This window comes from Dromiciops gliroides, chromosome 1 (genome assembly GCF_019393635.1).
Source record: "Dromiciops gliroides isolate mDroGli1 chromosome 1, mDroGli1.pri, whole genome shotgun sequence".
Classification (NCBI taxonomy): Eukaryota; Metazoa; Chordata; class Mammalia; order Microbiotheria; family Microbiotheriidae; genus Dromiciops; species Dromiciops gliroides.
This window is the reverse complement of record NC_057861.1, coordinates 37707465-37734571: the sequence shown is the minus strand read 5'-3', so window position 1 is coordinate 37734571 and position 27107 is coordinate 37707465. Positions and strand designations below refer to the sequence as shown.

General features: G+C 40.2%; 1 protein-coding gene across 1 annotated transcript in view; it reads right to left on the bottom strand.

Annotated features, from left to right (window-relative positions):
• TMEM132C (transmembrane protein 132C) overlaps positions 1-27107 on the bottom strand; it is a 541367-nt gene that overhangs the window by 56385 nt on the left and 457875 nt on the right. Inside the window, exon 5 of the mRNA XM_043978153.1 lies at positions 7032-7175. Coding sequence (XP_043834088.1) covers positions 7032-7175 — 144 coding nt within the window. The remainder of the gene's footprint in view (positions 1-7031; positions 7176-27107) is intronic.

The following is a 27107-nucleotide window of genomic DNA, read 5'->3' as shown; positions in this document are numbered from 1 at the left end:
AATGGAGATAGATGCTTTTATCTAGCTCAGTGAAGGATAGATGGGATCCAACCATACCTAGATACTAGACTTTGCCTTTGCCCTTTGCCCTGGTTGAGCTCATTTTAATGTAGACCACCCTCAAGTCATGTCAACCAATGGAATTGAATGATGCTAACCAATTAGCTTTGATCAGTGTATAGTGACCTGCCTCTATAAAAAGAGCATTAAAAACTAGAAGAGGCCATGAACTTGTGCTTTCTCTCTGGACATGCTCTTGGCTTGGGTCTCCCTCTTGGGAAAATGTAGATCTTGGGGCTTTTGGGGCTTTTCTCTTGTTCATGCTGGCTGTCATGCCGAAGCTCTCTCCCTACTTTCTCTACCATGCAGCCTGAGACCATGAGAAGTTAGGGAGACATGTGGTCAATATTTACTGGTAAGTATAATATCAATCAATAATAAATGCTTACTGCCCAAACTGGTATCTATCTATAACCATAGAAATTAATTTTTAAAAACCACAGTTTTAGCTTAATTAAAAAATATTATATATATATGTGTGTATACATATATGTATATGTATACATGCATATGTACACACATACACACATAGTAGAATTCAGTTCAGTTCAATTCAAATATTCAAGGTGCTATGCTAGACTCTTTTGATACTAAGACAAAAATGGCAGTTTCTGCCCTCAGGGTGGTTATAGTCTACCAGAATTATATGACACCTAGTGTGTGAGCATGGAAAATTCTTCTTATGTAAAATGTAGGTACTAAACTTGGTTGTCTTGAAGGTCCATTCGAGCCCTAAATCTGTAGCCCCATATGTAAAAAAAACCAATAACTAAAGTGGGAGAGAACACCATAAATGGGAGGGATGAGGAGGAGGGGACACCTTAGCTGAGCCTTGAAGGAAGTCAAGGGTATGGAAAGGTAGAATTGTGGAGAGAGAACTAAGGCTAAAGGCATGGAGATGGTCATTGGAATACCAAATTTTGGAGAAGGCATCTGCCAAAAACTCTGAGAAGGGTGGAGCTGTTTTTTGTCTTGGCCTGCACAGGGCTTAGCAGTGACTCTTACATAGTAGTTACTTAATAAATGTTTGTTGAACTTGTCATAGTAATAACTAATGTCTATGCCGAGTTTTAAGGCTTGCAAAGACATGGATGTATATTATTTCATCTGAGCTTCATGAAAACCTTATGGGCTTTTGAAGATAAGGAAACCAAGGCTGAGATAGACTAAATGCTAGAAAGGCTAAATCAAGGGCTTCTTAAACTTTTTCCACTCATGACCCCCTTTTGCCCGATACATTTTTACGTGACCCCAGGTATATAAAATAGGTATACATAACCTTTTACCACTGCCAATTTTTTTGTGACTCCCACATTCAGTTACATGATCCCATATGGGGTTCCCACAGTTTAAGAAGCTAGGGGCTTAATGAATGGTCATATATCCAATACCTGTTAGTCTAGCCCTCTTCTTTGACCATATTGCCTCCCTTAGGATCCCCTTACATCCTTCAAGGCTCAACTTAGAGATGTTCAGTTCAGGGCTTCCTGACTCCAGTTCCAGGTACCTCTCTCCCCTATACCACCTTGAGGCCTCAGAGAATTATTAGAGCAGAAAGAATCAATGGGTCAGTCTTTATTAAGCACTTTGCTATGTGCCAGGTACTGTGCTGATTGGGATGTTGTGGTCAGAGAGAGATTTCCAAGTTCTGGATCTTGGAGGTTGAATGTAAGTGGGTTAGATGGAGTGAAAGGTCATATCATGGCAGCTGAGGAGGTTAATGACTTGAAAGGTCAAAGTCAACAAACTTCTTCAGTCCAAGGATCTCTGCTATGGTTAAGATATCACTCAAGGCATAGCTAAGGGAGTGGGCAGAGAAGAGAGAGGGAAGGGAATAAAAGAAAGGAAGAGGGAGAATATAAGAGGAAGGAGGAGGGAAAGAAAGAAAGCAAAGGAAGCTGTAGCAGGGAGTGAGGACATATCACCATCAAGAGCTCCTCAGAAGCACCATTAACACTTTCTGTTACCCGGGCGGTAGCTATAGGGTTTACTGCTTTCTTATAAGCTGGGCATATTCACGTACTAATCAGAGTACATAGTAACCATGTGGATAAATTCCATTTGAGCTGAATTTTGCACTTCCTTGTTAACATCTAGGGGCACTAAGGGTTATTTCAGCAGGTAATTTTCTATTCTAATCTACTTATTTCCCTGGGGGTAGAAACTGAATATTTCTCTGAAAATAACAGTAATAGCTTCTTTGTCTAAACCTTTCTGGAACAAAATGTTTATAAGCAAAGGAAAGAGGCCTGAAAAATCCACTCAATTAAGCTCCAATGAAAATTTGCTTATTTGTTTCTCTCCTATCTTAGAGCTGTTTAACAGATGGAATCCAACAGTCCTCTCCCCTCAAATCAGCCGGGGCTGTTAGTCTCCTTTGAAAGCCTTAACAAAAATTCATTGAGAGTCTCTACCTTCAGAGCAAACCAGGAGTGGATGATAAAAGACAAATAACCCTGTGGGCCTTGTGGGCCACATGGGAGCTGGGGGTGTGCTGGGGGTTGGGGGTACATCGGAAGAGGTGGAAAGCAGCAGAATGGAAGTTGGAGCCAAGTGTCTCTTTCATTCTCATCAAATGCTCCCACAAAGACAACAGAAGGGCACTGCTGACATGTGTGCCCATTTAGCTATTATTCTAACAAAACAACAGGTCCTACAATGAACTTTCTCCACACTTAGACAACAGGGTGGAGTTGCTCTCTCTTGAGGTAAAATCAAATCAAATCAATTAAATCAGAAACTAAGTTTCGCGTGCCCCAGGGTATGCCAGGCTAGTAGTGTGCACTAGAGCATTGTGCTGAGGATTCCCTAGTCCGTTTCTCTTCAAGTCTCCATTTACTGTAATACATGGTAACTTCCACACCAATAAAAGGATGGACTCTGTCGATATTTTCATAGAATCATTGGTCTTGATGGTTTTTTTGGTTCTATGCCAAAGCTGATTAATGCAAGAAATACAGGAATAGACTAATTGAAGCAAAAAGAAGAGAAATGAGAGATTATAGAAGAGGGAGAATGAAAGAAAAAAATAACATTTTTATTCCTGTATTAACTTATATTTAATAATCTCTCTTTGAAGACCAAATGTGTGGTAGGACAGTTGTTTGGGATAGATGGAACAAGGATAATTGATGAGAGAGAGAAGGCTGAGCTGTTCAGTATTGTTTTTGCTACTAGTTTCTCTGCCAAGGAGAATGACCTCCATACTAAACAGAACAGTTAGCTAATGAGGAGCTGATATTTGAGATGACTAAGAAAGAGAGTATTCTATAGCTACTCTTGATGGATTGAAGTCACCTACCCCAGAGGGGTTACATTCCAGGATACTGAAAGGACCAGCTGACGTGATTACTAAGAAACTGTCAGTGTTATTTGAAAGTACACGAACAAGAGAATGTCACAAGGAAGAGCTATCAAAAGATTGGAGATGGGCAAATATTGTTCCAATTTTCAAAAATGGTGAAGAGAACAGTCTGCTAACTATAGGGCAATGGACTTGACTTCCATTATTTGTTTTAAAAAATTACATTTATTTATTCATTCAGTATTCATTTACTCACTTATTTATCCATCTACCCATTCATTCATTAAATCACTAATTAATTAATTATTTTTTACTTCAATTCTTAGAAAAAATATTGAATGGATTGTTGAGGAGATGGTTAGTGGCCATCTAGAGAAGGAATGGGTGATTACAAAGGGCTAGCCTAACTTGCATAAGGATAGGTCATGACAGACTAATTTCATTTCCCCTTTTTCACAGTCACTAAACTGGAATATTAAAGTCATTCTGTCTGAACTCTTGGTAAGGCAGTTGATAAAGTATCTTATGCTATTCTCATACTATTCTCATAGAAGTCCCAATTCTTAGAATCATAGGATGTGAGTGATGTGAGGTCACTGTGAACTCTTTGAGGGCAACAGCTGTGGTATTTTTCCCTTTTCTTTTTTCTCACCCTTGGCACAGTGCCTGCACATAGGAGGTAGTTAACAAATGTTTGTTGGCTTGACCTGACCAAATGGGAGTTTCTTCATTCAATAGAAAAGGAAATGGAGAAAATTGAAAGATGTCAACTAGAGATAATATAATTGGATGGGTTTGGCTGAATGGCTTACTTCAAAGATTAGTTATCAGTGGTTCAATGACCCTGGGGATGGAGGTATCCAAGGGAAGGCCTGGAGGATCTCTGCTTGGCTCTGCTCATTTATGTTTATAGATTTTTTTTTTAAGTGAGGCAATTGGGGTTAAGTGACTTGCCCAGGGTCACACAGCTAGTAATTGTTAAGTGTCTGAGGCTGGATTTGAACTCAGGTACTCCTGACTCCAGGGCCAGTGCTCTATCCTCTGCGCCACCTAGCTGCCCCATGTTTATAGAATTTTGATTAACGATTTATAGAAGGACATCAAATTTGCAGATGATACCAAGCTGGGAGTCATAGTTCACAAAGAGAAGGACAGTCAAGTTTCAAAAAGAGGTCTTGATAGGCTAGAGATCTGGGCTGAATCGAGTAGGATGAAATTCAGAGGGGACCAATGTAATGCTTTGCTCTTGAGCTTAAAAAAAATGAATTCCATCAATACAAAGTGGGGGGAGTCAAGGGGAGAGAGCAGTTTGTCTGAAGAAGGCCTAGGGCTTTTCATGAACTGCATTCTTGATATGAATCAGGAAGAGGATGTGGCAGCCGAAGAAAGCTAATGCCTCTTCAGAGGGATACAGCTTTCAGGAAGAGCATGGTAATGGTTTGTAGACTGCCTTTATTTGGGTCACACCTGGGGACTATGTTTAGCTCTGGGAGTCACAGTTGAGAAAGAATTGTATACAGAAACTAAAAGAGGGTAACCAGGAGACTTAAGGGCTTAGTATTCATAACATATTATGATGGGTTAAAGGGTGGGGGATATTTGGGCTGGAGAAGAGAAGACCCAGAAATGTGGGGTAGGAGAGGTGTATTCAAGTGCATACAAGATTATCATTTGGAAGGAAGAAGACTATGACTTCTGTTTGCTCCACCCCCTCCCCCTGGGCAGATCTGGGTGCTATAGGTGGGAACTGCAAGGAGGCAAAATTAGGCTTAATGGTATGAAAACCTTCCTAACAATTTGTTGTTGTTTAGTTATTTCAGTTGTGTCCAACTCTTCGTGGCCCCAATTGTGGTTTTCTTAGAAGAGATACTGGAGTGGTTTGTCATTTCCTTTGCTAGCTCATTTTATAGATGAGGAAACTGAGGCGAACAGGGTTAAGTGATTTGCCCAGGGTCACAGTCTGAGGCTAGATTTGAACTCAGGAAGATGAATCTTCCTGACTTCAGGCCTGGTACTCAAGCCACTGAGACATCTAGTCACCCCAAATAGATCAGCCCCAAAGAAGAATGGCCTGTCTGGAGATTTGGTGACTTTCTCTTCACTAGAGGCCATTGTGGGTATGTCATAATGGGGATTGCTCTTGGGTATGGGTTAAATTTCATAGTCACTGAGGTCCCCTCACATGTCAAAATGCTAAGATTTTGTGTGATTCTAGGATTCTCTATTTTATTATTGTATTGGGGAGCAATTTTGAAAAATTGGAAATTCCAAAGAAAAATAAAATTGAAAGATAAGAAGAAAATGTATGATTGGAAGAGGAGATAGGCTGATTACATTGTGAGGATGAGAGATGAGCAGTGGGTATACAGAATGTGACACTGGTATTCTAGAGAAGTAGTGAGAAATCAAAGAATGTGTCCAGCATAATGAGAGGACTCCTTGGAGCAAATTTATGGGAAGATATGGAAAAAGTTCCACAGCATGGGCAGTGATCTGTATTATAGTAGGGGAATTCTAGATAGCTGAGAACACTTTAGGATTAGGCATTATTAGGACCAAGAAAAAGGCAGGTAGGTGGCACAATGGATAGAGCAACAGACCTGGAGTCAAGAAGACCTGAGTTCAATTTCAGTCTCAGACACTTACTAGCTGTGTGACCCTGGGTAAGTCACTTCATCCTGTTTGCCTCAGTTTCCTTATATGTAAAATGAGCTGGAGAAGGAAATGGCAAGCCAGGCTAGTAACTTTGCCAAGGAAACCCCAAATGGGGTCACATAGAGTCAAAAATGACTGAAACTATTGCACAATAAAAAAAGAACCAAAGAAAGAAGCTATAATTCTTAGAATCATAGGATATTTGGGATGGAAGGGACTACTGAGGTCACTGTGAGCTCCTTGAGGACTGGGGTTTTTGTCGTTCTTTGTATATCCAGTACTTAGCACAGTGCTTGACACATAGTAGGTGCTTAATGAATACTTGCTGACTTAAGCTAACTGAAGTTCTTGAGTAAACAGGAATGGAAATGGAGCTGGGAGAGGGGAAGTTTCTCATTGGATCAAACTGCCACCCACGTTCTCTAGGACTTTGCCCATGAGGAGCTGAGAATCTCTCGGGATCCACATTCAGAACAATGCCTGGCACAGAGTAGGTGCTTTAAAATGTTTGATTACTGATTGATCAGTGACTCCAAAGCAACCAGTTTAAAATGAAAAGAACTTTTTTTTTTTTTTTTGACAAAACTGGTTTCTTTCAAGTCTTGGATAAAATTCCATCTTTTGCAAGAAGCCTTTCTCTATCCCCCTTAATGCCAATGCCTTCCCTCTGTTGGTTATTTTCAATTTATCCCATATATAGCTTTTTTGTATATGGTCATTTGCATTCCTTGAGAGGACTATGTTTTACCCTTTTTTATATCAACAGTACTTAGCACAATGCCAGGCACATAGGGGATGTTTGTTGCTTTGACTTGACTCAGGAGTTCTATCAATTTAACGAAAAATTTTGTCAGGGAGGCCCATGAACTAATATTTTTTTTTTTTCAAATCACTGAATCCAATGAGGGCTTTTGATATTGCATGAAAGGTTCCCAGTAAAAGGGGCACTTAAGCAAAGGATACTCCACCTCCCTCTCCTAGTAAGCCTAGCTTGCAAATGAAGGGCACTTACTTTGATGACATCTTCATCAGAGGACTTACACTCCACTGACTCTGAGATATCTGTCACGGCGCTGTTCTCTTCAATGGAGACCACTCGGATGGGTACCGCTACTGTCTTCCCAGTGAGGATGGCCGTATTCAGAATCTCTGTATCCTGCCAATAGAAGAAGCAAATGCAACTGGGTGAAGCTATATCTCCAAGGATGTCTGGGGAAACTAAGATTCCAGGAGGGCAATTTCAAACTAAATTCTCTCAAGTCGGAGTGATGTCTCATCGACAGCTAGCTAGCTCTCTCGGGGATTTCTCGTTCCCTCATTCAGACAGCATTTCAGTACAAGAAGACGCCTCTGTAATGTACCTTTCCTGGGATAGAGCTTCCTGAGAAGTTTAATAAGAATTCCACTTTAGGTTTCTAACTGGCTTTGTTTTCTAACCATTTCACAGACATCGGGCAGAGTACAATAAGCCAAATGATTTGACCTCAGAGGACACAGGCAGAGATTAGAACCAATAATCACACTGTACTGCAAGATTCATAGACTCAGACCTAAAACTAGAAAGGATCTCTGAGGCTCTTTACTCCAACTCCTCTTTAAAGATAGGAAACTGAGGCCCAGGGCCATGAAATGATTTGTCTACGCTGTTACACAGCTAGTAAGTTAGAGGGTTTGGCATGGGGTGGGGGGAATTAGACTCCAGAGTCCAGAGCCAGGTCTCTTACCACCACACAACACTACCTCTTCCAAGATTTTTTGTTAAAAAAGAAAATAAAAACAAATTATAACCCCCCCCCCCCCACACACACACCCCAGACTTCTCATACACCAATCCATTTTCACCATAGATGCACAGGGAGTTTGGGCTGACCCTGTATTCATTTCAATCACTTTTTGTTTTGTTTTGTTTTTGCGGGGCAATGGGGGTTAAGTGACTTGCCCAGGGTCACACAGCTAGTAAGTATCAAGTGTCTGAGGCTGGATTTGAACTCACGTACTCCTGAATCCAGGGCCGGTGCTTTATCCACTGCGCCACCTAGCTGCCCCTCAATCCCTTTTTAAAAAGCTTTAAACTTTTATGATATCTTTTGGTCTCTGACATTGGTGGAACTTGGTGGTATAATAACTAGAGTGCTGGGGTTGGAGCCAGGAAGATCTGAGTTCAAATCTGGTGTCTGAGGACACTTACTAGCTGGGTAACTGAAGTCACTTCACCTGTTAACCTCAGTTTCCTTATCTGCAAAATGGGGATAATAATAGCACCTACCTCCCAGGGTGGTTGTGAGGATTCAGTGAAATAATAATTGTTAACGTACCTAATTCAGTGCCTGGCACACAGTGAGTGCTATGTAAACTCCAGTGTATATGTATAGGCATAGGCAAATATATGTGTATGTATACACAGGTATATGTACATGGATATTATATGTATATACATGTCTATGCACACATGTATACATATACATGTATGTGTATATATTTCTATATAAAGTCCAGTGGTACCTTATTACCTTTAAGATCAAATATAAAACTCTCTATCTTTTTTTTTTTTTTTTTAGTGAGGCAATTGGGGTTAAGTGACTTGCCCAGGGTCACACAGCTAGTAAGTGTTAAGGGTCTGAGGCCGGATTTGAACTCAGGTACTCCGGACTCCAGGGTCAGTGCTCTATCCACTGCGCCATCTACCTGCCCCAAACTCTCTATCTTTTAATGCTTTTTACCTCCTGACTCCTTCCCAGCTTTTTTGTTTAAACATGCATTTATTAAGTATCCTTATTTATTTAGCAAGGACTGTTACAAATATTATCTTATTTATCCTCACAATAATCCTATGAGATAGGTGCTATTTTGCCCCTATTTCATAAAGCTATTAAAACCTGAGTCCAGATTTGAACTCAGGTTTATATGGCTCCAAGTCTAGGCTCCATTCACTCCATCACTCACCTACCTACCTACCTACCTACCTACCTACCTACCTACCTACCTACCTACCTACCTACCTACCTCTCAACAGCTGCTACTGAAAGAAGCCTTTTCTAATCTTCTCTCTGACTTGACTTTCTTCCACATATTCTGCAATTCAGTGACACTGGCTTTCTTGCTATTCCTCTCAAAGCTTATTCCTGGAATACAACCTCTCCTACCTTCCCATTGCCTGGTTTCCAAAACTCATCTCCAATCCTTCATGCAGGAGGCTTCCACCCTCCCTCCACCTTAACCCTTTAACCTACCCCATCAGACCTTCTTCTGAGATTATCTTTAATTCATCCTCTCTCTTGTTTGAAAGGAATCCTTTGTCTGGTGTCGCTCCCATTAGATTGTAAAATCCTTGAGGGCAGGGACTGTCTTTTTCCTTTCTTTGTATCCTCATAATGTAGCATAGTACCGGACATAGAGTAAGCGCTTAATAAGATGCTTGTTGATTGACTGAGATAACCAGTTTTGTGCTGGAGCCATTTCAAATCCACTCTTGTGAGACTGTTAAATTTCCAGTGTGACTATTTACACTTTGGAAATCAACAAACTACAAATCAGGGATAGATCTGGTGCTTTGTTGATGGTCTGGATTTAAGAAAGTGAGGGAGGGGCAGCTAGGTGGGCAGTGGATGGAGCACTGGCCCTGGAGTCAGGAGGACCTGAGTTCAAATCTGACCTCAAACACTTAACACTTACCAGCTGTGTGACCTTGGGCAAGTCACTTAACCCCAATTGCTTCACCAAAACAACAACAAAAAAACCCAAAACCAAGAAAGTGAGGGAGAAAATGTTAATAATGCCGACTAAACTTAAAAGTGTTTCATGGGTACATCCTGCCCTGCTCCATTCCCAGAGCTGGTTGTTACTAGTTAGTAGTTACTAGTATATCACAGAGTAAGTCTCCCTCCCTCTCCTCACACAGCTTAAAGACTAGTCAGGAAATAGAATAAATACATACGGGGGAAAGAAAGGGAATAAGAATTTATATAGCATTTATTTTGTGCCAGGCACGGTGCTTAGTGATTTACAAATATCTCATTTGACTCTCGAGAAAGGATTGGGAGATAGGGGCTACTATTGCCCCCATTTTACAGATGAGAAAACTGAGGTAGACAGAGGTGAAGTGACTTTACCATGGTCACAGAGCCAGTAAGTATCTGAAGCCTGATTTGAACTGGGCCACCCAGCACGTACACAAATATGTGTGAGCAAATCTATCCACTTCTCATGTAAAAACACGCATTTCATGTCTCAAAGGATGAACAAAGCATGTGATTTGAGGGTCCCGAGTTTATGCTTGTCTGAATTCTTTTCTGTGGCAGAAATCACTTCTATAAGGGCAATCCAAATCCCAGCTCAGATTTCCCTACATCTGTTCAGAGCTTTGTGTATTCAGACCAATTTCTGCTTCCGGCTCCAATTCTGAAACACCATTTTAACTGAAGGAAAGATGAACTATGCGGCTCATCCAGGGATACCATTGAAATAACAATCATCTTCTACTTTACAAAGGGAGCACAGAGGAATGGAATAGATGAGAGAGAGGACCCCAGGCCTTCTCCCTGCCTTGTTACAGCACTCTGCTCACTGGGCCCCGATTAAGTAGTACAGGGCTTTCTTCTCTAATGTCCGCCATTTTGCTCAAGCTGGCCCTGAAATCGAGGTAGTTTGTATTCACCCTGACTGACTATTACAGATGGTAAGAATGCTTGTGGAATTCCCCAGGACCATTCTGAGATGAGGTAGTAGAAAAAGAACCACCAGTACATTTACTGATAATGTAGGCACCTCCATCTTCCAGACACCACTAATGGTATCATTAAATAGCCAACTCCCACATAGATTAATTTTGATTAGTAGTTTTAAGGCTATGTCCTTTTTTTTTTAAAAAAAATGGTAATAAATCATGCTTGAAGTTTAAAAAAATTTTTTTTTCCATCAGCAAGTTTCAGTCTTAGAAAAAGACAGTTCAGGAACAAGCAGCAATGTAGTAGTGATTGCTTGAGGTTTCACCTCAAATCGATGGTCAATAGTAGTAGATTGGAATTCCGGTCATAGAGAAAACACTCTCAACCAATATAAATTAGCAACTTCTCTGCAATTTAATACTTGAAGACAGCAACCTTCGATCAATTCTTATACACCATTGCCTCAAGGCCCTTCACTATCCTCATTGTCCTTCACTGGACATTGTAGTTTATCGGGGTCCTTCTTAAACCTGAGGTCTTGTGAGAGCAGAGGACAGTGAAGTTGTCATCTGGAAGCCAACTAGTCTTACAGCAAGGGGTTCTGAACCTCGGGACTACCTGCCTACACGCGTCCCATAGATAGATTTCAGGGAGTCCATGATGTACATCACAGTTTTTTTTTTAAATCGATAATTATATTTTCATTCATATATTTGGTTTTCTTTGTAATCTTAGGCATTTCATTTTATGTATTCATTCATTCATTCATTCATCCACTCATTTATTTATTTAAATATTCATTCATTCATTGATTTATTTATTCATTCACTCATTCATTGATTTCCTTATTTATCCATTTGCTTATTTATTTATCTAGCCTATTTATTCATTTATTCATGTATATATTTATTCACTATTTATTTATCTATTTATCTATTTATTTATTCATTTATTTATTTATTTATTCATTCATTCATTCATTCATTTATTTATTTATTTATTCATTCATTCATTCACTCATTTATTTATTTATTTATTTATTCATTCATTCATTCATTCATTCATTTATTTATTTATTTATTTTGCAGGGCAATGAGAGTTAAGTGAGTTTCCCAAGGTCACACAGCTAATAAGTGTCATTTTATGTATTTAAAAACATTATTATGAGAATCCAACACTAAACATTTATTAAGCACCTACTATGTGCCAGGTACTGTGTTAAGCCCTGGGCTTCCATAGGTTTCACTAGTCTGCCAAAGAGGTCCAGGAAGTTTAAAAAAAAAAATTAGGAACTTGTCTCATAGAGTTACTCAGAATGCCAATGTTAAGTAACATGCTCAGTAAATGTCAGAGGTGATACTTTATTAAACCCAGGTCTTTCTGGCTCTAAGGCAGCCTGCCTACCTACTACACCATGCTGTTTCTCTGAATATTAGTGCTGTATTTAAATGTATCCAGTTAGGGCGATATTGGGTTTTATTTTCTTCCTTGGACAGCAACATGGAATGGTGAATTGTGAGTCAGAAGACCTGAGTTCAATTCCCAGAACTCCGTTAACTTGCTATGTGACTTTGGACAGAATTCCAAAATCTTCAGGTTGGAATAATGAACCTCAAAGGCCAAACCATCTTGGAACAGTTACTGCATACAAGAAAAAGGATCAATTATTATTCACTAGAAGCCCTTTGGGGAAGAGAGATCCATTAATTTCCCAAGGCAGTTCATTCCACTTAGTCTCTCTAAACCTCAGTTTACTCATTTGTTTAATGGGGGGGGTGTCTCAATAAATGATCTCTAAGTTCTTTCTAAACTCTAATATCCTATGAGGATCAGAATCACAAAATTTCAGAATTGGGATTTCTATGGCCAACTAACCCAAACAAGAACATCAAAGGAATTCTTACTGTAAGATAACTGACAAGTCCTTGTCCAATGTCTGCTTGAAGACCTCCAAGGAAGGGTAAGAGAGATCTATAGGTGAGGTCTTCTTCTTTTGGACATCTCTAATGGTTAAGAAGTTTTCTTTGACATTGAGCCCAATTAAGCCTCTTTGTAACTTCCACCATAACTCCTGGTTCTGCCTCTCAGGCAAAATGGAAGGAATCTATTCCCTTCTCCATATCTGTCTTCAGATTCTTAAGCAGGACTTCACATATTTGAAGGTAGTTATCATGTCCTCTCTGAGTCTTTTTTCCTCCATGTCCAATCCCTTCAACCACTCCACATATGTTTTGGCTTCAAGGCCCTTCACCCTCTTCACTTCCCTTCACTGGGCACTGTCGTTTATCAGTTCCCTTCTTTTTTTTTTTCAGGGCAATGAGGGTTAAGTGACTCACCCAGGGTCACACAGCTAGTAAGTGTCAAGTGTCTGAGGCCAGATTTGAACTCAGGTCCTGCTGAATCCAGGCCAGTGCTTTACCCACTGTGCCACCTAGCTGCCCCTAGCATCCTTCTTAAATTGTGGTACAGTGTCCTTCAGATGAGGTTCAATGAGAGCAGAGGACAATGGGGCTATGACCTGAAAGTTGATTGGAAGAAAAAGGGTTCAGGTGTTGTGCCTATTAGCTTAGGACTCACAGGAACACATATGAACCCTAGTTCATAGCCCAGAGGGCTTATGTACAGGGAGAAAATGAAGGACAGTTTACAACCCCTGTGTAGGATACTGTATAAAAATGTAAATAGATGCTGATGGTCCAACAATGTAAAATAACTTTACTATTTGAAAAGCAACAGGGAAGAACAAGCGGCAGATTCTATCCACTCCTGACTGTTTAAAATCTGCAGACAGGCCAACTCTAAAGGTAGTTTACCCTGAGCATGCGAAACCATTATGCACATGCCTGTATTATTACCAACAACCATAATTCATTTTGATATAATGGCTTTAGGTTTGCAGAGAATTTTACTCACAGTTAACAACTGTTTCAGGGAGGTAGTGCAGGTATTCAGGTATTATCATCTCCATATTACATGTGATAAAATGGAAGTTCAGAGCTTTCAGCTTGATCAATTGATCATTCAATCCACAAATATTTGTTGTGTTTACCACTTACAAGGTATCGTGCTAAGGATGAGATACAAAGAAATGCAAAAAGAACCCCTGACTTCAAGAAACTTACATTCTAATGGGAGAGGACAAACATTTTGTTGTTGTTGTTATTGTTTATCCTTAATTTTTAATTTTTTTTTTTTTTTTGCAGGCAACGGAGGTAAAGTGACTTGCCCACGGTCACACAGCTAGTAAGTGTCAAGTGGCTGAGGCCGGATTTGAACTCAGGTACTCCTGAATCCAGGGCCAGTGCTTAACCACTGCGCCATCTAGCTGCCCCCTATCCTTAATTTTTAAAAATTTTATTTTATTTTATTTTATTTTATTTGCAGGACAATGAGGGGTTAAGCCCAGGGTCACACAGCTAGTAAGTGTCAAGTGTCTGAGTCTGGATTTGAACTCAGGTCCTCCTGAATCCAGGGCTGGTGCTTTATCCACTATGCCACCTAGCTGCTCCCATCCTTCATTTTCAAAGAGGACCAATGACATCTGTGATGTCTTGACTCCCCTGTGAACTGGATTTAAGTGAGGAAGAATTACACAAAGTTGTTGACCTCACTCTCTCTTCCAGAGTCATTGCAGCCCAGTGGCAGGACAAAAGTCAAGATGATCGGTGATGGTCTGGGATACAATGGATAACCTTGGTATCTTTGATGTCTGACCAAGCTCTAACCATAGCCCCTCTTCAGCAGGCTTCATGGTTATTGAAACAAATTGTTCTCATTTACCCATTCTCCTGGGGGAAGTCTTCACATGCTTCGGGTCGATATCCCCTTGATTCACCTATAGGTTACCTTAACCTGGTTTAGCCCACCTACCTAGATGGTTTACTGAGGTGTGGCTACTGTGCATGCTATGACTTCTTGAAGCCACACATGATCATTGTATGAATCCATCGGACACCAAAGGAGGATGAGTTGCCCTGAAAAATCCTCACACCAGAGGTGCTAATCCTCCTGAGCAGTCCATACAACCCAGACAAACATGCAAATGCCTAGGAACATACAAGGTTACACTGAACTCAAGGAAGCTTAGAAAAAAGATGTCATTAATTGCCTAAATCTTTCAGAGTTGAAGAAGGGATGGTGGTACCCAATCTACTCATTAAACTTGGACCCAGACTGCCTGGGAATGTCCTACAACTTCTGAAAGAGTATGCGGCATAGCTGAATGTGTATTTGTTATCTCAGACACCTACTGTGTGTGTAACTCTGAGTATCAGTTTCTCTGTAAAATGAGGGGGGGGGGGTGGTTAGACTAGATGACTTCTCCTTTCTAGTTCCAAATCTATGATCTCATACTTTGAACTATTGAAATAACCTCCTCACTACTTGTTCTGCTTTTAGTCTCTCTCCTTTCTTCAATTTATTCTTTTTTTATTTTTGTGGGGCAATGAGGGTTAAGTGACTTGCCCAGGGTCACACAGCTACTAAATGTAAAGTGTACGAGGTCAGATTTGAACTCAGGTCTTCCTGAATCCAGAGCCGGTGCTTTATCCACTGCGCCACCCAGCTGCCTCTTCTCCTATTTATTCTTTAGATTTTATTCTTTAATTTTTTGTTTTATTTTTTTCTAATTACATGTAAAAACAATTTTTGACATTAATTTTTTTTAAAATTCTGAGTTTCAAATTCTCTTCCTCCCTCCTCTTCCCTCACTCTGAAGAGGACAAGCAATTCAATAAAGGTGATACATGTACAGTCATGCAAATCATATTCCCATATTAGCCACGTTGTAAAATAAAACACAGACTAAAAAACCACCTAGCCGCCCCCAATTCATTCTTTAAGTAGCTCCTTGGTCTGAGCAGTGACAGCTCTGCTTAAACATCTTCAGTGGAACCCTATTTCCTACTGTTATAATAGAGCTTCGTATGACTGTCTGGTTTTTGTCAATTTGCTGCCTGTCTGGTCCCCTGTCCTTAGAGAAAATGCTTATGTGGCTGGGGAAAAAGGTTATTTTAAGTTGGGTTCTAAAGGCCCAGGGAGGGCCTGAGTTGAACATCTGTTTAACAATGAAGCTTTAGACAATAGAATGATACAATAGAACAAGTAGCAGACTGAATGGAAAAAGCCCAGGATTGGTAATTGCCACTACAGAGCAAGGTGCTCATCTCCTTTAAAAAAAAAAAAAAAGGAAAAATAATTAAAACAGTAGAATGTAAGCTCATTGAGGGTAGGACTTTCATTTCTTTTTCTTTTTGTATATTCAGTACTTAGTATAACACCTAACATCCAGTAGGTGCTTAATAAATGCCTATTTAATTGACCTGGAAAAAGACATTAATTTTTTAAAATTTTAGACAGTATCAACAAAAACAAAATTTTAAAATGTGTAAATAACATGTATTTATTCTGTGTCCCCCTTTAAGGCCTCTTTAAGGACCCTCATCCCATTTTCCCTCCCCTTCTTTTGCCTTTTCACAATACATTTAGAGAATCCATACTGCATCACCTCCTATAGGTCTTTCCTATTTTCTTGTCTGTTTCATATTTATCGTTCTAAGAATAGATGAAAAAAAAACCCAAATGCCAGGCTCAGACTTCGACAGAGACATGGAAGGGTTGCCATTATCCAGGGATTAGCAGGGAGTAGAAGCTGTCACCCTTGATGATGACAGCTTGTTACCTGCGAGAGAGAGAAGTCTTAAATTGCAGGTTGCACACCCTCCAGCCTTCATCTGCTCTATTATAAGTTGGAACATCACAAAGGCAAGGCCAGTTTTAAGAATGTGATGCCGTATAATTTCCCTTCATTACAGCAGATATTAAAATATGTTTATCAGCGATCTCTCCCTGGCTCGACAGAACACAAAAGTGACATGACCATTTCTTGAAAGCCCTTCAGCTTACCAAAACTCCCCTCCTCTCCTCTTCGCTCGTCCCCTCCCTCCCCATAACCCACCAGGACTGTTCTACTTTATAGGTGAAGAATCAATAAAAGAGGGTAGTTTAAATCACTGCCATTTTGAGTTATAAAAGGGCCAAAGGCATCTGAGAACACAAATGCCGCTGTTTTATCTGCCTTCATAAATTGAAACTGGTTTGACCACTTTCTGAGTAAATTTTATTTTTTCAAAAATAAATAAGGGCCCAGGAATTATTTCTGGTCTATTACCAAGAGGCAGAGGGCGTGAATTGATTTTCTTGCACTAGGCAGGACTGAAAGAATGACTGGAGCTTCACGTTCAAACTGACAAGAGCCTTTTTCATTGTAAAAGGCACTAGGGGGCAGAGATGTCACAGAAACCCTTAAATGTCAATAAGGACATAGGAAAAAGGAAGCAGCCCCTGGCTCAGGGCTCTGTCTCTTTCCCATGAACTGACACAATGGGACTCATTTAATGGATTTAATGAATTTCAGAAATCTCTTGGGCCACCAAAGACAGCCTCATTAGCATTTATGCGGATTTAAGGAGCACACAGGAACCTGAAAAGCAAGTTTCTTTCTGTTCTTGGTCCTCCAAAGGCTCAGTCAGTGAACTGGGGTTGGAACTCCTCCAGCTTTCTTGAAGAAGTGGGGGGCTATGGGTGAGGAACACTGTACATCATGTCAGACTTCCATATTATTGGTTAGTTTTGTTGAACTCTCCCTTCTTTTTTTTAGCTTTTAAATTAAGAGATTGTTCTCTGGGAGGGGTAAGGAAGAGAAATACATTGGAGAAAGTAGTTAATGTTAAAATAGAATTGTCAATAATTTTTTTTTTTTTTTAGCAATAGTGTGCTAGGGCTTGGGGTGTCAATGTGTTGAAAGGTACATGAACTTATGAATTCTATAAGAGATCTATTAAGATCCTGAAGCTCATGAGTCATTCAACAGTTGATAAACATTAACTAAGTACCTACTATGTGCAAGACACTGTGCCAAATAATGGAATAGAGAAATTAACAACAACAAACAACAGCCCTCAACATTAACCCTGCCCTCCAAAAGCTTATAATCTAGTGGAAAGAGTTCAGTAGACTACTGTCTTTTGGAAGTGGGTTTAGGTCAAATCATACAAACACAATGCCCCAGGATAGGGTGCTAGGATGATGATGGGCAGTGGTGGGTTTAGATGTCCACCTTTTCAACAACCCAGATTTTTCAGGCAACAGCGGTGTGAGGAGGGAAGAATAACTATTATTGTAACCAGAGGAAAGGACATTGGCGTGTAATTCCAATGTATGTATTCCAGGACTGGAGTCAGAGTTTAGGATGAAGAGATGGGGCATGGTAGAGGAAGTCCTGAGTGCAGCCTAGAAAAGGTGCCTCAAAATACCTAATCTGTCTCATTACTGTGTACAATTAGTGATGGTGTCAGAACTGAGACTAGGACTCAGGTCTCCTTCCCCATACATTGCCCCTTCTCCAGAACAACATTGCCCTTTTGGAGATATAATCTCCATAGGACCTGGAACAGTAGAGATGCAAACATTGGCTCAAAGAGTGAATGACTGATTAGACTATATACCTAAAGGATTATCCAGCTCTCCTGGATTTCCAAATTTCTGCTTTTCTCAGTGTCCCAAGGACTCTCTGACAGTGGGAAAGGTCAGAAACGTAAAGGATCCTCACTTTGAAAGGATCGGTCCTTTCATTGACACTGATTCCTATGCTCATTTCTTCTTGACTTGGGAACCTCTTCTGTATTCTCTAAGTTTCCATTTATATCTCCCTTCCTTGGAGCCTGGAATTCTTTTTCTTTTTTTCTTTTTGGCCAGGCAATGAGGGTTAAGTGACTTGTCCAAGATCACACAGCTAGTAAATGTCAAGTGTCTGAGACCGGATTTGAACTCGGGTCCTCCTGAATTCAGGGCCAGTGCTCTATCCACTGCACAACCTAGCTGCCCCCCAGGGTCTGGAATTCTTGAGAGGCCCTGGTTCCTCACCTGGTTCAGCCACGGGTTTGCACTCATTCATTTGGCCCCGGGAAGGGGTACTCTGACACAGTTCATTGCCTAAATTGTTGCTGTTTGTTACTGTTTTTTGTCTTTCATTCTTGGAGAGAAACAAGAACATCAGCAGGGGGATGTCTTGACTTGCAAGTGACCTGGATTAATTGAGGCAGAGCTGTGCAAAGTCATCAGCCTCACTCTCTCCTCCAGAGTCATTGGAGTCCAGCGGCAAGATATAGCTTAGGACAACTGGCAATGGTCCAACATTTCCTAAATAACTGGCATGTAACAATCCCTTATAGGAGATGATGAAAATGTCCTTTTTATTCTGGATCTAGTATAGACTACGGAGTGAAAGGCCCTGGGTTCAAATCCTGCCTCTGACATTTTATTACTTGTGTGACCTTGGGAAAATCATTTACTATTGGGCCTCTGTTTTCTCATCTGTAAAGTTATAAGTGCTAGACTAGTTGACCTCTGAGATTTCTTAGATCTTTAAAGCTATGATCTCTTTTTTCATAAAAGTATTTTATTATTTTCCAGTTACATGTAGAGATAGTTTTCAACATTTGTTTTTTATAAGATTTCCAGTTTCAAATTTTTCTCCCTCCCTCCTCTCCCTTCCCCCTCCCCAAGACAGCAAGTAATCTGACATAGGTTATATATGTACAATCACATTAAACATATCTGCATTAGTCATGCTGTGAAAGAAGAATCAGAGCAAAAAGGAAAAACCTCAGAAAAGAAAAAAACAAAAAAATAGAAACAGTATGGCTCAATGTACATCCATATTCCACAGTTCTTTTTGTTCCTGGATTTGGAGAGCCTTTTCCATTATGAGTCTCCTGGAACTATCTTGGACCATTGTGTTGCTGAGAAGAGTCAAGTCTATCACAGTTGATCAACACACAATGTTGTTGATACTGTGTACAATGTTCTCCTGGTTCTGCTCATCTCACTCAGCATCAGTTCATGTAAGTCCTTCCAGGTTTCTCTGAAATCTGCCTGCTCATCATTTCTTACAGCACAATAATATTCCATTACATTCATATACCACAACTTTTTCAGCCATTCCCCAATTTATGGCTATTCCCTCAATTTCCAATTCCTTGCCACAATAAAAAGAGCAGCTATAAGTATTTTTGTACATGTGGGTCCTTTTCCTTTTTTATGATCTCTTTGGGGAAAAGACCTAATAGTGGTATTGCTGGGTCAAAGGGTATGCACAGCTTTATAGCTCTTTGGGCATAGTTCCAAATTGCTCTCCAGAATGGTTGGATCAGTTCACAGCTCCACCAACAATGCATGTAGAGCTATTATCTTCATTCAGTTAGCCCTGAGAAAGAGCCTCCCCTTTAAACCATAGACTCTACAAGCTTCTTTGTTAAAGCTGCTCTTATCTAAGACAAATAAGTAACCAAAGCAGATATATAGGAATAAGAGCCATTCCTCAATAAATAAGCATTCAAAGCATATGAACAGACTGCTTTCAAAGGGTTAGAAACCCAAGCTGTCAACAGCAATACGAAAAAAAAAAAAGTGCTGTGAATAATTATTAGGGAAACTATTTAAAAGAGCTCTGAGATTCCGCCTTATAATTTTCAGATTACAAGGAGGACAAAAGGGAAAAGAATAATTAGAGGGGCTTTAGGAGGACTGGTGTACTGGCTCACTGTCAGTGTAGTTGTGAATTGGCTCAGTCATTCTGGAAAGCAATTTGGAACTATGACAAACAGTTACAAAATTCTACATGCTTTTTAGACTCAGTGACAGTACTACTAGGCTGATACCCATAGGAGGTCAAAGAAAGAGGGAAAAGACTAATGAATAACAATAACAAAAACAAAAGCTAGTATTAATATAGTGCTTTAAGGATTATAAAAGGCTTTACATGTATTATCACATTTGATTTTCATAACAACCTTGGGAGGTAGGTTCTATTATTATTCCCTTTATACAGATCAGGAGACTGAGGCAGGCAGGGGCTAAGTTGCTTGCCTAGTGTCACACAGCTTGTAAGTATTTAAGTCAAGATTTGAATTTAGGTCTTCCTGACCCTGCAAATCCAATCATCTATCAATTGTGCGATTTTTGTTGTTGTTGTTCAGTTATTTTCAGTCATGTTGACTCTTCGTGACGCCATTTGGGGTTTTCTTGGCAAAGATACTAGATGGGTTTGCCATTTCCTTCTTCAGATCATTTTACAGATGAGGAAGTTGAGGCAAACAGGGTTAAAAATGACTTGCCCAGACCCTGGGCAAGTCACTTAACCCTCATTGCCCCACAAAACAAACAAACAAACAAAGCTCTTTGTGATGCATCTCAACTTTTTATGGATAAAGCACCTGCCCTGGATTTAGGAGGACCTGAGTTCAAATCTGGCCTCAGACACTTGACACTTACTAGCGGTGTGACCCTGGGCAAGTTACTTAACCTTCACTGCCTGGCCAAAAAAAAAAGGAAAAGAAAATAGCCTCTATCTTCATTAAAAAAAAAAAAAAGTGGGGCAGCTAAATGGCGCAGTGGATAGAGCACCAGCCTTGGAGTCAGGAGTACCTGAGTTCAAATCTGGCCTCAGACACTTAACACTTACTAGCTGTGTGACCCTGAGCAAGTCACTTAACCCCAATTGCCTCACTAAAAAAAAAAAAAAGTGACTTGCCCAGGGTCACACAGCTAGTAAGTGTCTGAGGCCAGATTTGAAATCACAAAAATGAGTCTTCTTGACTTCAGACCTGGCACTCTATCCACTATACCACCTAGGTGCATTGTGTAATGTAACCACCTACAAAAATATTTATAGCAACTCACTGTTGAAGTAAAGAATTGTAAACAAAAGTAGAGGGGTTGTCCATCAATTGAGGAATGGATGACTAAGTTTTGGCAGGCGAGTATAAATGGAATATTGTTCAATTATAAGAAGTAACAAAAGGGACTATTACAGAGAAACTTGGGAAGACTAGTCTGAGTTGACACAGAGTGAAATGAGCAGAAGCAGGAGAGGAAGCAAGCTACCCATCTCTGGAAAAAGAGCCGAATGGCTTGAGAAGCAGAATGATACATGCATTTAAAAATTATGGCCAGTGTGCTTTTCCTTGACTATCTTTATTTGTTACAAGAATTGTGTTTTTCTTTTTTATTTAGTGGGGATAGGAGTGGTGGAGGAGGAAAGGGGAGCTAGCATTAGAACGGCTCCTTCCAAAAAAAAAAAAAGAAATAAAAGGTGGTTATAGAAGGGATTTTTAAACACATAGAAGGAAATTCAGAAGGAAAAACATACAAACAGGAGAACTTTGAATGTAACACAGTGGATTTACTCTAGAATTTTAAAGAAAGCAACTTGAACCTAATAAAGACTTGCATTTTCATATATACATATATGAAATTTTCTCTCCTATTTTGCATGTGAGTATGTTTTCTATCTATTTCTTCATCCATTCATCCCTCCTTCCCTCTTTCCTTCCCTCCCTCCCTCTGTCTTTGTCTCTCTCTCACCATCCGTGGTCCCTCCCTATCTCTTTTTGGTATTTGTTAAATTTTTTAATTAAAATAAAAATCATCTAATTTACCACCATCTGTAAGTGAGAAAATAAACATGAGAGAATACCGTATTTCTTTTGATGCTGTGCATCTATAACTGGTACGGTCTCTGGTTTCGACTGGATGGTTACAATGAAGACTTGCATAGGGAAACGGGATGATTAGGAGCATGATGCAAAGACAATCACGAGACTGAAAGCGAGAAAGCATCCTAGAATTTCCTCCCTAATCCATTTCCCATATTTTATTTATGAGGAAAATGAGAGGCAGAGGTTAGGTTAAGCGAGGTGTCTAAGGTCACAGAGATGGCAAACCGTAAAATCAAGATTAAAAAACAGGTCATCTTCTCCATGTCCAATATTTTTCCCACTGGACATTCCTGTTTCTCTAAGCCAATCGGTTATTCAGGACTTAAGTGCTTTGCAGGAGGGGCTGTTGTTCAGTTGTTTCAGTCATTTTTGACTCTTTGTGACCCCATTTGGGGTTTTCTTGGGAAAGAATACTGGAGTGGTTTGCATTTTCTTGTCCAATTGCAGAAGGTAGTCAATTGTTAAACTATATATATGTCTATGAATACAAAGGGGAAATTAACATTTGCTCTTCTCTTTATTTCAACAGTTGGGAGGAAGCCAGAGGGAAGCATAGGCAGACTAGTAAGTCATATACATTAATTAAATGAAGAAGAAAGTGAGAGAGGATGTATACATGTGTATTGGAGAAAATGGTTGGTATGTACCCTAGTGAGATTCTTGTCACTGACTTTAGATCATCTGCAGATACTTAAGAAGGCCAAGGATGGGATTAAAAACACAATCTGGGGGCAGCTAGCTGGTGCAGTGGATAATGCACTAGTCTTGAATTCAGGAGGACCTGAGTTCAAATCCGGCCTCAGACACTTGACACTTACTAGCTGTGTGACCCTGGGCAAGTCATTTAACCCTCATTGCCCCACCCCAAAAAACCAAAAACCAAAACCAAAACAAAATCTTCATGTGTCTCCTAACAAGGCAAATTTCAGCACTGTCTCAAAGAGTTAATTCCTTGGTGGATTCTTGAAAGACTATGGCTAACCATTCTCTCTCAGTTGAAACTCAATCGTAGTATGTTTATTCTTTGGCAAAAGAAGAACAGGAAAGACTCAATTGTTTTGGTCCCTGGTAGGAGATTCCCACATTGCCACCTTGGGTTTATGTGGATCAGAGGTTCTTAGACCTGAAGCTAATAAGCATCTACAAAAATATCTTGATAACTGTATTAAAAGATAATTAATTTCCTTTGTAATTTTTCATATTTTATTGCATACCTTGTTCTGAGAAGGAATTCACAGGCTTCACTGGACTATCAAAGGGGTTCATGATATTTAAAAGAAAATTAAGAATCAATGATCTAGACAGACAACTAAGTCATAGGATAGTTAAGTGTCAGGGAATTTAGATGTGTTTGTTTTGGTGAGTGGCATGTGGCTTAGTGGATATAACATTAGCCTTAAAGTTGGGAAGAACTGGGTTTAAGAACTGCCTTTGACATGTACTGGTCGTGTGACCCTGGACAAGTCACCTAACTCCCCAGGGCTCTAGGCAACAATGCTGATCTGATCTGGAAGAGGAAGTTCCCTCATCTGGAAGATCCCTATATCAGTGAAACCACAGGTCCCTCATCCCCTATCCCCTATGTGTGTTGGTAAAGAATTGTTTTCATGTTTAGCTAACCTCTCTGTAGGAGAAGGAAGCAAGCATCTGACCGTGACTAATGCAAGAGCTAATTCTATATTAAATCGTGGTAGAATGAGGGAGGCAAAGTGACAGCTGTTTAATTAAACTTTCAGTTTGATTAGATGGAGCTACCAGGAGAAATCTCTGGGGCCTAAGGTCATGAGAATGGTCCTTTTTGTAGGCAGAAATGCTTTGTATAGCTTGGCCTTGGACCCAATTGGGAGCTAGTCAGTGCCTGACTCTTGGGAGAATTTGTGGAATATTTAAATTATGAAGCCACACACTTAAGAAATCCTATTGATGTGGATACGAATTATCTATAACTTGTTGGAAATTATTTTTTTAAAAATCTTTGTTTCCCTGAATAAATATATTTCTGACAAAACATTTTTTCCTTTTTTTTTCTTTTTAAAGCCAAAGAATAATTCTGAGGGCTCAGCCCAGCATTTCCCATGAGTTCAAGACTTTCAAATCATTTGAAGTAAGTGAATAAGACACAAAGTTTTATTTACAGAGTTATTGTTGTTTGTCCTTCATTCTTGAAGAGGACCATGACATCAGGATGATGTCATGACTTCCACTGAATTGGATTTAAGTGAAGGAGGGCTGTGAAAAGGTACCAACCTCACTCTCCACCAACCTCATTCTCTCCTCCAGAGTCATCTTGGTCCAGTGGCAAGATATAATGAGGAGATGGCCCCAGATATTTAAGGCAATTAGGGTTAAGTGACTTGCCCAGGGTCACATAGCCACTAAGTATCTTAGGTGAGATTTGAACTCCCAACTTCAGGGCCAGTGCTCTATCCACTTTGCTCCTTAACTGCCCCCTATTTACATAGTAACTAGAATAGATACACTTATACAATGCTTTGAGAGGCCAAGGTAGAATATAGATAGAGGGCTGGCAATGGAGTCAGGAAAACCTGTGTGCAGGTCCTGACTCTGCCACATACTGGCTATATGGGACCCTGGGCTGGGCACTTAATTTCTCAGTGCATTGGGCAAATCCCTAAGACATCAAGTGACAGACGGGTTGTTGATCTTCCTTAAGGGAGAGAATTTACGTATGGGGTATTCCCCATGCTGATGAAATCACAGGTATGAAATAAAACAAATAATATATTATGCCTATTCAAAGGATCATAGATACAGGGGTGGAAAGGATCTTAGACAATATAAAGTCCCTGTAAAGTCATTTTATAGAAGAAGAAACTGAGGCCAAGAGAGATTAAGCGATTGACCCAGAAGCACCAGGAAATATCTGAAGGAGGATTTGAACTCAGGTCATCTTGATTTCAAGTCCAGCACTCTCTCTATCCACTACGTCGTGATGATGATTTACACATCAACCTTGTGAAGGAGGGACTATAGGTGTTACTATTATTATCACTTTATGGATGAGGAAACTAATTTTCAGAGAATAAATGAAAAACCATTTCAGGGCTGTTTAGGTGCCCAGCACTGTCCAAAGTCTGGCGATAGAAATAAAAAATCAGAGACATTCCCTACCATCAAGAAAATTACATTAGAGGAGGGAGGAAAGGAGGGAGGGAAGGATGGATGGAGGGAGGGAGGGAGGGGGAGAGAGAGAGAGAGAGAGAGAGAGAGAGAGAGAGAGAGAGAGAGAGAGAAGAAGGAGAAGGAGGAGAAGGAGAAGAAGAAGAAGAAGAAGAAGAAGAAGAAGAAGAAGAAGAAGAAGAAGAAGAAGAAGAAGAAGAAGAAGAAGAAGAGGAGGAGGAGGAGAAAAAGGAGAAGAGCAGGAGGAGGAGGAAGAGGAAGAAGAAGGAGAAGGAGAAGGAGAAAAAGGAGAAGAGCAGGAGGAGGAGGAAGAGGAATAAGAAGAAGGAGAAGAAGGAGAAAAAGGGAGAGAGAGGAGAGAAAGAAGAGGGATGAGGGGCAAGAAGAGGTGCTTTTAGTTTAGTTTTAACTTTTAGTTTGGGGAATCTTCAGAGTTGCTAATTAGCCATTAGGGAGTAGACTGACACACTCTTACCACTAGCAATGGCAGTATTGATTTTATTTGGTATTGGGAAGTTTAAGTTACCTGTGCCAGAGAGAGGAAGTATAAAATCAATACAGTGGCCCATTAAAGATAGGCCACTGGGTCTGGAGTCAGAAAAACCTGAGTTTGACTCCTGCCTCAGAAATGTCTTAACTATATAACCCTAGGCAAGTTACTTAACTTGTCTCAGACTGAGTTTTCTCATCTGTAAAATGGGGATAATAATAGTACCTACCTTTGAGGGTTGTTGTGGGGATCAAATGAGATTGTATGTATGTTCACACATATGCATGTATGTATACACACATTTATGTATATGTGTGTTTTTAGATCTAGATATTTCTATCTATATATCTATATCTATAAAAGGCACTTCATAAATCTTTTTTTTAATGATTTTTTTCTTTTTGTGAGGCAATGGGGGTTAAGTGACTTGCCTGGGGTCACACAGCTAGTAAGTGTCAAGTGTCTGAGGCCAGATTTGAACTCAGGTTCTCCTGAATCCAGGGCTGGTGCTTTATCCACTATGCCACCTAGCTGCCCCCACTTCATAAATCTTAAATCACCATATAAATGTTAGCTACAATTAAATCGAAGTCTTTCCTGACTCCCAATTCCACCATATCAAGCTATCTCTTGGTATATAACACCCTTGAAAGTTTGTGACCATTCACCTATGTTTTTGATTCCATGAGAACCCTGTGAGATAGGTAGCTTAAGTGTTATCGCGATCACTTTGTTGATGATGCTGAGAGTTTAAGTGACATAGAGTTAAGAAGTGTCCAAGCTCAGGTCCCAGACCCCAGGGTTCCTGACTCCAAGACTAGCACTTTTCCTGCAGCCATGTCTCAGAGAAAAACCCTTCTTCTCTGAGAAGGCATCAAGTTGATACCACTTGTAGAAAATGATGATGAGCTTTCCATCTAGCTAGTTTAGCTGTTGGGAAAGCATTTCCAATCGTATGCCAGGGGGCGGAGGGAGGGGGAGGGAGGGAGGAATGGCTAAAAACATCAGCGGTAGAGAGTTGGTGGAATAATTTCTGAGGTTGAAAAGGGGATGGGCGACAGTTTTTGGAGCTGTGGTACAATTCTGCAATTACTCTATCATCAGGCGTTGATTAGTAGGGACAAAACAGCCAAGCCGTTACAAGGGGAAAATGGGAGAAAGTGGAAACAGGCACATAGACTGGCCTAATTTACAGCCGCATATAAATGGCTCAAAGAAGGCAGGCTCTGCATTGC